General features: G+C 35.3%; 1 protein-coding gene across 1 annotated transcript in view; it reads left to right on the forward strand.

Annotated features, from left to right (window-relative positions):
- Positions 1–12,296, forward strand: part of UNC13C (unc-13 homolog C) — a 131,586-nt gene that overhangs the window by 24,113 nt on the left and 95,177 nt on the right. Inside the window, exons 3-6 of the mRNA XM_058846971.1 lie at positions 1,949–1,971; positions 2,501–2,565; positions 6,789–6,861; positions 8,101–8,106. Coding sequence (XP_058702954.1) covers positions 1,949–1,971; positions 2,501–2,565; positions 6,789–6,861; positions 8,101–8,106 — 167 coding nt within the window. The remainder of the gene's footprint in view (positions 1–1,948; positions 1,972–2,500; positions 2,566–6,788; positions 6,862–8,100; positions 8,107–12,296) is intronic.

Genomic DNA, 12,296 nt, shown 5'->3' on the forward strand with positions numbered 1-12,296 from the left:
ATGTAATTTCTATTGAGAAAAGAGACTGTCAGATGAGTGCATTTTTCTTTATGTGTAGCGACTGCAAAGAAAAGCCAGTAAAACCAAAAACATACCTTTCTTCCTTCCTAATTTTGATTGTCACTCTCCTCACTAAATTTAGGCAAAATTAGGTTCCAGTAAACTAAATGTAGTGAAATTAGATGAAGTTGGCTGAAACAAAGAGAGGTAAAGAAAATTTTCTATATCTATCTCTCATGCTTTAAAAAATTCCATTTTATGTAGAAGACAAATCTCAATAAATTTTTAATATAACTTTTTAAACAAGTGAATTAAATGAAGAATTAATATTATTCTTTAGGTATCTGATAGCAAACCATTTGCAAACTATTTAATAATTGCATTCCACATAATCAATACTTAGATTTATTCTGTGCCTTTATTTGTCAGTATTACCAATTTTATGATGAGATATTCTAGAAAGAAGGTGCAGATTTCATGAACAGATCGTAGTGAGGCTTCTTAAGTTACAAATAGTGTCTTGCTTAAAAACTTCCTCAGTCCTCAGATTTTTCTTCACCTTTTGGACTCTTCCTTTTTTCACAAGTTCAAGAGTTCATGCCTGTGTCAGTCCCGCCGTGTTGGTACACACTGTCATTCCTCTCCTCTCACTGATGTCCAGATGCTGCTCCAGCCCTTAGGTTTTAACTCATCTTTTCTTTAGGCCTCATAAAAGCACACCCCATCCTGTTTCCAAGGCCAGCCCTGCTTACAGTAACCTATTTCCTCCTGCTCACACCCTGCTTGTCAAGTGCTGTAATAATTTTGGAGTGGGGAGATTAGATCGTATTGTTGTCCAAACATTCTTTATATTCTTGAAAGAGTAGCCAATACTATCTGGTGTTGAGAGAAATATACATTTCACAAATAATTTTTTCTTAATTATAATATTTAAAAAATAAGCTCATTTTCATAGATCTAGTCAGTCAAATGCTTTGATCGTGTAAGCAGCCTCTAAAGCTAATGGCAGAATAGAGCCTTTTAGTTCCCTGATTGTCACTACTGTCCACTATGCAGCTTTACAGTTGCCAGTATATTTTTGATTTATGTGTTTGAATGTGGTTTTTCCTGCATATAAATGGGTTTAAAAATTAAATGTGGCCCATGTTTAAGGTGTAAATTGTTATTTTGTAGTGTATGCAACTAAGATGTCACCAAGCATTTTGAGAGAATCCAAACTATTTCAAGAGCCCTTAAGCACTCCCTTTAGGGAAGTGGGAAGATCAGTAAGGTGACAATTAAAAAAATACTGTTTCATGTATGCACAGTACTGTAAAGTGCAAATATGACAAGACAATAAAACAAGGGTAGCTTTTTCTGTCAGCAAATATTTTCTTTCTGTAAATTTTCACTCTTGCATAAAGCAATTTAGAATTATATATATATATGTATGTATGAAATATACTTTCACAACTGTAGCTCTGTTGGCATTTGGGGAGTAATTTCTGTCATTTTATGAGTAGCTATGATAGAATTGTTACAGTTCAGGAGTTGGGTTGAGGCTGTGGTCTTTGTATCCTAAGAAACACTTTAATTTTCCTTGAAAGTACAGCATTGTTTATTTGAACACTGCAACTAACTATATTAACTATATATTCATTATTATTAAATATAGATTATTAAAAAAAAATAAAATCACATAGATATGGAGTATAATATGGAGTAAAATATGTGAATTATAGCCCTTCATAGGTGGGAGGGGTCCTTATCTACCAAGAACACCTTTTTGCTTTGTCACTTTAGTTAGTGACAGTGATCTTGCCACAATTATATAGCTAAGCTCAGGTGTTACTTGGATTCTGGTCTACACTAACAGATGAAAACACTGACAGATTTTATAGCATAAGAGTTTTTTCAGAGACTGATTTTTTTCTAACCTATATTCCCCTTCTTCCCAATTCTCTTTCAGATAGCGGTTCTGTGGATGAAAAGGTTTAAAATCACCTATTTGCTATAGGGATCATGTATTTTGTTGATGTTTGTTTGTGACTTATTTGACCTGTTTTGTTCCTTCATTTTAGTTGTGAAATCTGCATGTTTTTTTTCCCAGCTTTCCACTCTTTTGTTCTCCTTTGATTGTATTGCAAACGTGTTGCATTTATATACAGGGTAACCCTCACTGTTGTGCTTACCATAACTGCCAACACAGGGGTCTGCTACTGTCAAACATGATATCTGATTTTTGCCTCTAATTATCACCTACCCTGCATTCCGTACAGGATTTAAAGGGCAACAGTATTTGGGAGGCAATACCTTACCTTCCCATGGGTTCTTCCACTGTGTGACACTAAATGCTGAATGTTACCAAAATGTCTCCCAAAGGAAGAGTTAGTCTAGCTTTGGCCTGGAGCTGACCCTGCTAAACATTTTCATATGTCTTATATGTTTGATGCAGTTAAATTCTGTCCAAAACTTACTTAAAGCAATCAAGTAACTGTACTTCTTTTGATTTCTATTAAAGGCTCAGTTAGTAAGTGCAAGTTCCTTAGATGCTTCCAAGCTTTATGCAGTCCAAGCATTTGCTGGGTAAGTAAAAATATAACTGAGAATTTTGTTATTTGTAAATATAACAATGTTATTTGTTATATGTGTTGGTATTTGTAAATGTTACAATGTTGTTTGTAATTGCAAATTAGTCTTATAGAAAATTAGCCTTATAGCAGATAGTATTTTTTCTAAGCTTTTGGTTTTAAGAAATTACATTATTTTAAAAGGAAGATAGTTTCATTGTGTACGTCTTCCCCTTTTAATTTTTTTAATTCTTTATTTTAGAGAAATTTTAATACATAAATAAATTAATATAACATATTATAAATAAATTAATACAACCATTCCAATGCTGAGGTCAGTTAGATAAGAGATGGGCTTTTTACCTCTTTGCATATAAAATAAGTGTCCTTTGAAGATGTAGCACAATTTTGTCTTCATTCTGGTAAATGTATAGTAATGTAATTCTAGCAATAAAATATCACTCCAATACTTGAAATTTAAAAGTAAAGGGAAAGATCTTCCAGTGGCTGAGAGTGAGTCTGGTAGAAACCTGTAAATTTTGCTTTGTTGTCACCAAATGAAATTATCTTGTCTCCAGTTCTCGGGATTCCTTCCTTTTTTGAATACTTTCTTATAATTCAGTCTGAAAAGGTAAATAAATAAAAGCCTTTGATAAAATTTATCAGTTATATTAGTTACTTAATTAAAAGGGGTATTATCCTCTTGCTGGTGTAAGTACTTAGTCTGTAAGCGAGTACTCTGTAAGTACTTTTTACTATAACTCCAATTCATTACAAAGACAAAGTGATGAGATTAAATTAATATTCATCTCCTGCTTTTCTGTCTGAAATGCTATACAATTGACATTCTGAAGTTTTTCCTGTTTGGATTTCTGTTTTGAGGGGAGGTGGGTGTTGTTAAAAGGTAGTTGCGGCAATAATTTGCTTAATGTTATATACGTGTTTCTTTGGGTGGTATGCTTACGGTAACATTTGTATTTATTGCTAAACTTTAAACAAATTTATGAGTGATCTACAGCTTTTTAGTGGTGTAGGTAGTTTCCATATAATTTGTCATACCTCAAAGTGTTGTATTCCTGCCCTTTGCCGCTTCTAGAACCTTCAGAGTTGCTGTAAGAATGTGACAACACATGTGATATTTTTCAGGATTAGTCAGCAAATGCAAACCAGAGGAGAAACAGTTTTAACACCTGGTTATTGTGTAGTTTAGGACAGAATTTTGTAAGCAGAGTCTGCATGCAGGTACTGACAGTATCTGTGGTATCTGTGCCTGTAGGAAGCTGTATGTGACCATACTCTTTTCCTGTATGTATTACTTTCCCCAGCCAGTTGCTTAATTACAGCTTCTTAATAGATTTACACCTTTAAAAGGGTAACGTGGAATGCCTATTTTTGTGGGTTGCACACAAAAAGCAGTCTCATAGGTGTAAGAACTTCTGCCACTGACAAGGACTATACAGACTGAAGCTGCTCTTTTGATTCCCTCTCTTCTACTCACAGGTTAATAAATTCAAATATTGAATCCTCTGAGAATAGGCTGTGTCAATCCCTTGTTGAGGACAGTCCTGTAACCAGGACTACTTCAAATGGCTGTTCAATAATAGCTCATGTTTTTAGATTAAACCTTATTTTGCTGACAAAGTTTAGGCCTGTCCTTGCCTTGCTTTGCTGACCACGGTATCTTTATTCAAGCCTCTGTTTCACTAGTCCTCCCTGAAAACAGTTTTGCAATTTTCATTTAACTTCTCATGCTGGCAAAGAATGCTGTCATTTAAAAAACATTTGTAGCTGTTTTAATCACACTTCCCACTCTACTCCTTCATGCAAAAACTAATGCTAATTTCTAGGATCCCTCAGTCATTTTACTGCCAGCACAACTGACTGCAGTTAGCTATGACTCCTTCTCCCTCTTACTCTCTCCAAAAGGTGTTTCCATTTGAAGAGAGGGAGGAGATTGCTTCCCTCACAACCACTGTTACCATGCTTTATCTATGCTAAAATAGCCCAGCTGACTCTTCTGCCTTCCTCTTCCCTCTCTGTCATTGCACAATGCTGTGAACACACCTCATGCACCAGCACCTCCCAAATCCATGGCAGCTCTCCGTTCTCTGCCATGATCTTCGCTTGCTTGCATGACATGAGAGAACAGCCCAAGACAAGAAAGTAAAGGCAAAGACCAAAGACAGCTTTTCTGGAGCTTCTCATGAAACTTGTCTGTTGAAAGGCTGAAGCACCACCTTTTCTGTTTTTTCCATACCAATATCACATAATATCATCTTCATTTTGTTTTTCTTCACTTTCTTGAAGATAAGACACTCTAGAGCTCACTATTTCCATCTTTTTAAAAAGTGAAAGCTGGTCAGCCTGAGTTCTCATCCTGTATATGGATCCTGGGTGGTACTGTTTTACTTTTTCCAGAGACCCTCTTGCTTTAATTTACTGCTTGCCTAATGAGGAGTCAGAGACTGATAATTTTACCACATGGCCTAATCCATTCTGAAATTTGCTAACGATACACAGATGGTACTGCATGCAGATGATTGCTCCTTTCCCTCAGTGGCATGTTCTCTGTGGTAAAACAAATACATTTTTCTTGACTTCTCTGACAAATTCACATATATTACTGTTAGGCAGAATATTTCCAGAAGCACCAAAAAATAGTTAATATGACAGTTTTTTTTTCCTTGCCTTGAATGATAATTTTCATCAGATTATTATGATTCCACTTCATCATCTTCTGTGTCAAATTATTGTTGGGTTATAATTGGAAGTAGATAGGGGAGTAGAGAATTTGGTGTATAACCTATAATAACATGAAAAGTTTTTCCATTGCTGTGTTCTTAATGATGAGTAAAAGAAGTTTAGTGAGATTTTAGTCATATTTTTATGTTACAGAACAGAATAATAGATGGAAATCCTTTTACAGATATTGCCTCTGGGTGAGCATAAGAATGCCTTATACACGATAATTTTTATTTACTGCTGATGGAACTGCTCTTGAGTAGCAAAAAGCCCTGAGTTTCTTTCTTGGTCTCTGTACATTTACTTTTCACAACCTCAGAAATGTTATTTTATTTCTATCACACTTTTGCTGGGTTTGTAAGTATGTCTGGAAGCTGCAATTTGGGTCTACTTTGATCTTTATGTTATTGAAAAAAAAATTCTAGTATCACAACCTGGCATGGAAAAATGATTGTATGAAAATATAAAAGAATTGCATAAACAATGAATTATTTTCCCTTTCTTAGACAATGGTGCCAGTGCATCAGAAGGAAGTGAAAAATTCTTTTCACATAATAATTGTAACATGCATAAATAAATTTAGGTCTTTCAGATGATAAACGCTTTGTTGTGGACGTAGTTTTTATATACACAGAGACAGAGAGAAATTTAAGAACTGAAAAAGGTACTTGAGACAGTGCCAAACAAAGGACCATGGAAATGAAAATGCTGGGTCTTGAAAAATCTGATATCTCAGCTTCTCTGAGAATTTCCAAGTACTTCTGAGTTAGAATTGACAAGGCATATAGAAATCTTCCAAAACCCTCTGTGGAAAAGTTGAGGAGGATACCTGTGTTAATTGTTTGGAAGAGTCAGAGAGAATGAGGCCAATTTGTTATCCAGATCAATATGTGTTGTTTTAAATTCTGTTGATGTGTCAGCCTTTTATTCTTTGAAGGGACTCCAAGTTGCTCTTTGTTGCTTTTTCCAAGATATATGTGAAATCTAACTGGGGTTTAATTGTGTGCTCAATAAAAAACCTCAAACCAGGCAAAAGAAAAGAATGATGGTCACTATAGAATTACTTTAAAATGTGACAAATTCTGTTTTCCACAGTCACACTTGAGATGTATTTAGCTATATATTTTAAACTTCTTATCAAATTTAATACAACAGTATTCATTACATCAGTGATGTTCAATATGTAATGTTGGGCTGCATCTCAACTACCAGATATACAAGAATTTATGATGGAAAGCTCTTCTTTTAATTTCTAAATCAATGGTAAAAAGTTCTAGCAGGTATTAAGCAACCTTTTGGCTACTTTGCTTTGGCTGAATGCCAGAAGAAAATGCACCAACACTCACACTGGTTTTTCAATTGGAGCACTTGCCTTTGGCTTATAACTACTGATTTTGATTTTTAACTGTAAAGAGAGATATTATAAGCAGTTCTTAAGGATGTAGTCTTGTAAGCTCCATGTTTTTATTTTCTTCTTTGCCTTTTTATCTCCTTCAGTCGTGGCCTGTATGGAATTGACAGCATGCCAGACCTGCGAAGAAAGAAATCTTTTCCCATTGTTCGAGATGTGGTGAGTAACTCGTGCAACTGTTGATTCATTAGCCAGTTGTGTGGGTCTTTCTTGTAATTGCTACTGTGCATGTGAATGACAGTCTGCAACCGTTGTTTTATGGAAAAAGGGAGTCTTGAGAGAATGGATTGAAAGCAGTAAAAGTCAATGAGGCAGTTGTTACAATGTACTAGGTAAGTCTGAATATCTCATTGGATATTTAGGTATTACATGTGTAATCAAGTAGTGTGCATTTCATGCAATAATAATCTACTCATTTTCACAAAGATGCTGTTGAGTGCTTGGGATACTGTTTCACTTGATTTATTTTGATACTGAAAGAGAGAGAAAGTGCCTTTTAAAAAGCAGTAATTTTTCAGTTATAATATGTTAAAGATTTATGCATATTTTAGGTACAAGGTGAGGTTCTCAGAGTTCTTAATAGTCATTGAAAACAAGAATAATTTAAGAAAAGAAATTTCAAAGTGGAAAAGAATGGCAGTTTCTTTGAGATTTATTCTGACTTCTAGTCTAAACAAGATTACGTAAAGTATCTCTGCACCAAAGAATTTCAAGTGCTAGTCACATTTCTCTTTTTCTTTTCTTATAGTGTAGAATTCATAATTCAATAAAATACATATTTAGTCTCTGATGACAGTGAACCCCCAAACCAATTTCTCACTGTAAAGCAGTGATTGGGTGTTAGGCTAAGTGAATGATTACTATTGTTGTCATTAAAAGATCAGCCTTTGCCAATTATCACTCAATGTTTTCTCAGTTTCTGTGTTCACTTTGTGGTGATCCACTGCACTGTTTGAGCACTTAAAGAAAGCACAGAAACCATTTTAGAGTAGAATTCCTTCCAAAACTAATGAAAAATTACACTGTACACAACAGCATAGCCTGCATTTATTTCAACCATCTTTTTGACATCCGCCACTCCACCATTAGTTGTATTAAATGAGTATAGTCTGCTGTCCTGCCATGACATCTTAATGCATGTTAAATGACAATCTGCTTTATTCTTAATTGTTGGGAGTGCTGACAGAAAGGTATAGCTCAGAATACATTAATACATCAAAATACATGTAAATCATTTTTATGCTTACTTATGACTGCTGCAGAAAGAAATAATATTGTTAGAAATGAGTGCTAGACTTTTGATGCTGACTAAGATAAACATCTTTTCTATATTGCATGATAAATTTGACAAATTAATATTCTTTATAATTTCTTTCCTATCTTGTCTGGATTCTTAAGGCTATGGTAAGTAGTTTTATATTTATAAATGTTCTGAAATGATCATAGTAACTGTTATTTATTCCATTTATGTAGAGTTTTATTATGACCTTGTATTGGAAAGTTTAAAAATTATTTTACGACCAAGAATTTAATCATAAGGGAAGTGGTGCCTTAAGTGAATGTGCTCTCTGCATCATGTATACTGAAAATGTTAGAAAAAGTTTATATTAAAAAGTTATCAGTATATTCCAAATATCTTTCCTGATGATACAAGTATGATGTTTAGGTCTCAAGTATGACATTTCCCCTGTGGTACAGGAAAGTCATAGACACCTAGAGAAAGAGAAATTCAAAGTGTTCCCTACTTTTAAATTCTCTTCTATCAATCACATATACTTTTCCTTTCTTTTCTAGTCCCTCTGCACTTCCAGTTTCACTTCATTATTTCGTGATTTCAGCATTTTATCAAAATATGTTTTGTCAAAACTCTGTATGTTTTCTTAAGATGATTTCTCTGACTCCCATTTGTTTCAATGAATTCACATTTTGAAAAATCCAGTTTTCAACACAGAAGCACAGACTATGTTGAGATGAAAGAGACCCACAAGGATCATCAGGTCCAGCTCCCTGCCCAGGATCATTCCCAAGAGTTACACCCTGTGCCTGGGAGTTCAAACACTTCTGGAGCTCTGTCAGGCTTGGTGCTGTGACCACTGCCCTGGGGAGCTGGTCCAGTGCCCAGCCACTCTCTGGGTGAAGAACCTTTTTCTAATACTCAACCTAAACCCCCCTGACCCAGCTTCAGGCCATTCCCTTGTGTCCTGTCACTGTCACCAGAGAGCAGAGATCAGAGCCTGCCCCTCCTCTTCCCCTTCCAAGGGAGCTGTACCTGCAGTGAGGTGTCCCCTCAGTCTCCCCCAGGCTGAACACACCAAGTGTCTTCAGCTGCTCCTCACACAGCTTCACCTCCAGACCCTTCACCATCTTCACTGCCCTCCTTTGGATGCTCTCCTCCTCCTAAACCACTGAAAAGTTTTTGTATGCAAATGCATTGGGAGTCTCTGCTTATTTTAGATTCAGTCATTAGAGAGGATAAGGGAGTTGAAGTTCACCTGCAGGAGCAGTTCTCTTTGCTGCAGTCATGGGTTATTATTAGACTTCTGGTAGAATATATCCGGTACAGGAGGGAGAGAGACAGTGCAAGGAGAAGCGATGGTTCAAGTGCAGTAACAATACAGAGAGCATGAACACATCTTGTTTAGTGTGGAGACAGGAAAAAGAGTCCAGTGTACTTGCTGATGGAATTGCTGTAACTTCTGCTTTTAAAAAAATATATTCTCTTTTGGATTAATTAGAGCTTAAGCTGAGGTGAGAACAACCAGGGAGAGAAATATCAATAATTACAGTGGAGGCTAAAATTTTTTAACTCAGAGTGGCCAAGTATGGCTGCTGATCTGCTCAGCTATAGCCAAAGGTAACTCTATTTTACTGTCTTTGCTTCTTTTAATGCCAGTCTTCATTTTGAATGTTATGAATTCTTGTGTTTATTCAATTTAAAGGTGATTCTGTACTGTATAATCACTGTAACTAGGCAAATTTCTTCTTTTGATCAATCAAGACTGTATTGATCCCTAGCTTTATTATTTGATTATAAGAACATAAGAATAATTGCTGCTGTTTTAAAGCAGTCTGTTGAAGTGAACACACCAGATGAAACAACTGCCTGTTTCAGCTAAAATGATAATGCACTGAAACTTTTTTCTGTGTCTCCACAATAAAAACACTTATACAGGCTGGAATTCAAATATGGTAATTTAAAGATTCATGTAAAGAAGAGATTTATTTAAGTTGCAAATGTCATATTCTCTGGTTTTGTATGTTGTCATCTAAATACCTGGACTATTTTACATTAATTCTGCTACCAGCAGTCCATTTTCTTAACTCCTTTAATCATTGATAGGTAAATTCAGTTACATTCCTAATAAAAAATATTAATATATTAAGTAGATAAATCATAAAATAGTAAGTATTTATATATTTGTGAGAGCTTTTTCAAGTCTACTAAATGAAAATCATAACAATATACTTATCTTTGAGGCTGGACAGATCACGCTTTTTTGTCTGTGCTAAAGATACTAAGAAAAAGCAAATGTTACTACAGTTATGTCTGATAATGATTGTGTAATGGGGCTGAATTGTCATTTTTTCTAAATCTGTTTTCTGGGCTCAATGTTGCAGTCCTGTTGAATATTTCAGGATTAGGCATCAACCTTTTTAATAGAAAAAATATGGTGCAGGGCTAAGTAATTTGCCTCAGTACCTTACTTCCTCTCAAGTCATTTTTTCTTCCGTCCTACCCCACCTCCACCCCAGCACCCCAAGAAATGGTACAAATCTGTCTTCTAAAATAATGAAGTTGAGATCCCTAGAGTGATATATGTAGTTGCTCAAAAAGAAACAGTTATGAAATTGTGCAGGTTTTAAATGCTGTAAACAGTGAAATTTTTGTCACATTCACCTCTAGTGGGTAACTTTTACATCACATTAAAAATAATATCATAATTTGTAAAGTGATAAAAAACGGTTTGTCTTCAATTCTTTTTTTCCTGCTGATGGACTTTTTTAAAGGAAAAAAAGATGATCAGGAAAACCAAAACCCTCTGTAAAAGCAGAGGAATGAGTATTGCATGGCACAGCCAGCAGTCATGAACAGTTACATGAGCCTGTTTGTTCCTCTGTGCTATTTTAGCTGTGCACGACACAGCTTGCCCATTTCTTTGTGATACAGGACTTCTCTTTTTTTTTTTCCTCAACACAATTGATCATTTAACATGTAATTGTAGCTTGATTCCAATTTGCTTGTACTTATGGTTACCATTTTTCAATGTTTTTGCAAGAATGACTTCTAATTATATTTATTTATTTAAGCTGCTAAGAAAAATTTGGAGGTAATAAATTAGTGTAGATACAAGTTATTAGTTAATCTAGAAGGCCTTAAGAATAAAGGAGACTAATTTATTTAAAATCCTGTATTAAGGAGTTGCAAAACAAATTAAAAATTAAATAGACAATGGTCTGCTTTGTCATCTTCTCTTATTGTTTGAGGTTTTTGCTAGGCTTTTTGGTTTTGATAATTTTTTTTTCGCATGTTCATAATTTAACAGTTTGTAAGGTATTTATGCTCTGCAGGTCAAATTCTAACCTAAGGAAAGACAGACATGAATTAGTACCTGGACAGCAGTTTGAGAGGGTAAACAAGTATAAACTGCTGACAAGTTCTGTGTCCTGTTAAAGGAGACAGGTGAAATACTGCAGGTTCCTGTTGCTCTCCATATTCTTTTGATGCTCTGACATTTTGGACTTCCTGGAAGTTCCAGCTGATGAGCTGCACTTACCTTTCTTGCTGCTACTTGGAAGCAGAGAGGCAAATAGGGGAGGAGGTTTTCTCGTTACTTCATAACCTGTCACCTTGTTTCCCACAGATAAATCTGGCAGTTTTTTCCCCTTTCTCTTTCCAAAATGCTCACTCCTTGTTTCATTCCATGCTTAAGAAGTGACAGTGCTATGTGTTCAGTGCTTCATGCTGTTGAGTTATCACCAACTTCAGTGTTTTAGAACAGAAGCATTTTATGGGCTTTCTCTTGTAGAAGTAGTGTCTTCTGACAGTGGCACATAAATTGTAATAATCCTTGTGGTTTTTTTTTTACTAAAATCCATGTAAATTTAATCCATATGACTGTTCAATTTACTGTTTTTTCACAATTCCCTCTAGATATTGCTTTCTTCCAACATGACAAACACTTTATTAAGAACAGCCTAATTATCTGTTTCCTATTAGGTTTTGTTATTTTATATAGGGCACTGTACTAAAATTTCAAACTCATTTCTGATTAAGAAGCAAAATAGTAAAGCTCCATGATTCCAAGGGCACCCCTTGGGAAAACCTGGCTTGAAGGACATGTGACGGGGTCAAACTTGCTTCCCCATTTTTTTTTTCTCACAGGAAATAGTATCTGCTTATTGACTTACAGTGATAGTACAAAACTGCAGTTCTGCTGCCTCGTGTTCTTTGGTTTTGCTGGAGGACAGAACACAGCAGCAGTCACTGCCCTATATTTGAGGTTAATGTTCTTATGCCCTTTGTGCTCCTGTCCTGACAAGTCGTTCACATTGCTCTATTGCTTGGAATCGCCAGGATTGTGCAACGGAGACCT

Source organism: Poecile atricapillus, chromosome 11 (assembly GCF_030490865.1).
Source record: "Poecile atricapillus isolate bPoeAtr1 chromosome 11, bPoeAtr1.hap1, whole genome shotgun sequence".
Classification (NCBI taxonomy): Eukaryota; Metazoa; Chordata; class Aves; order Passeriformes; family Paridae; genus Poecile; species Poecile atricapillus.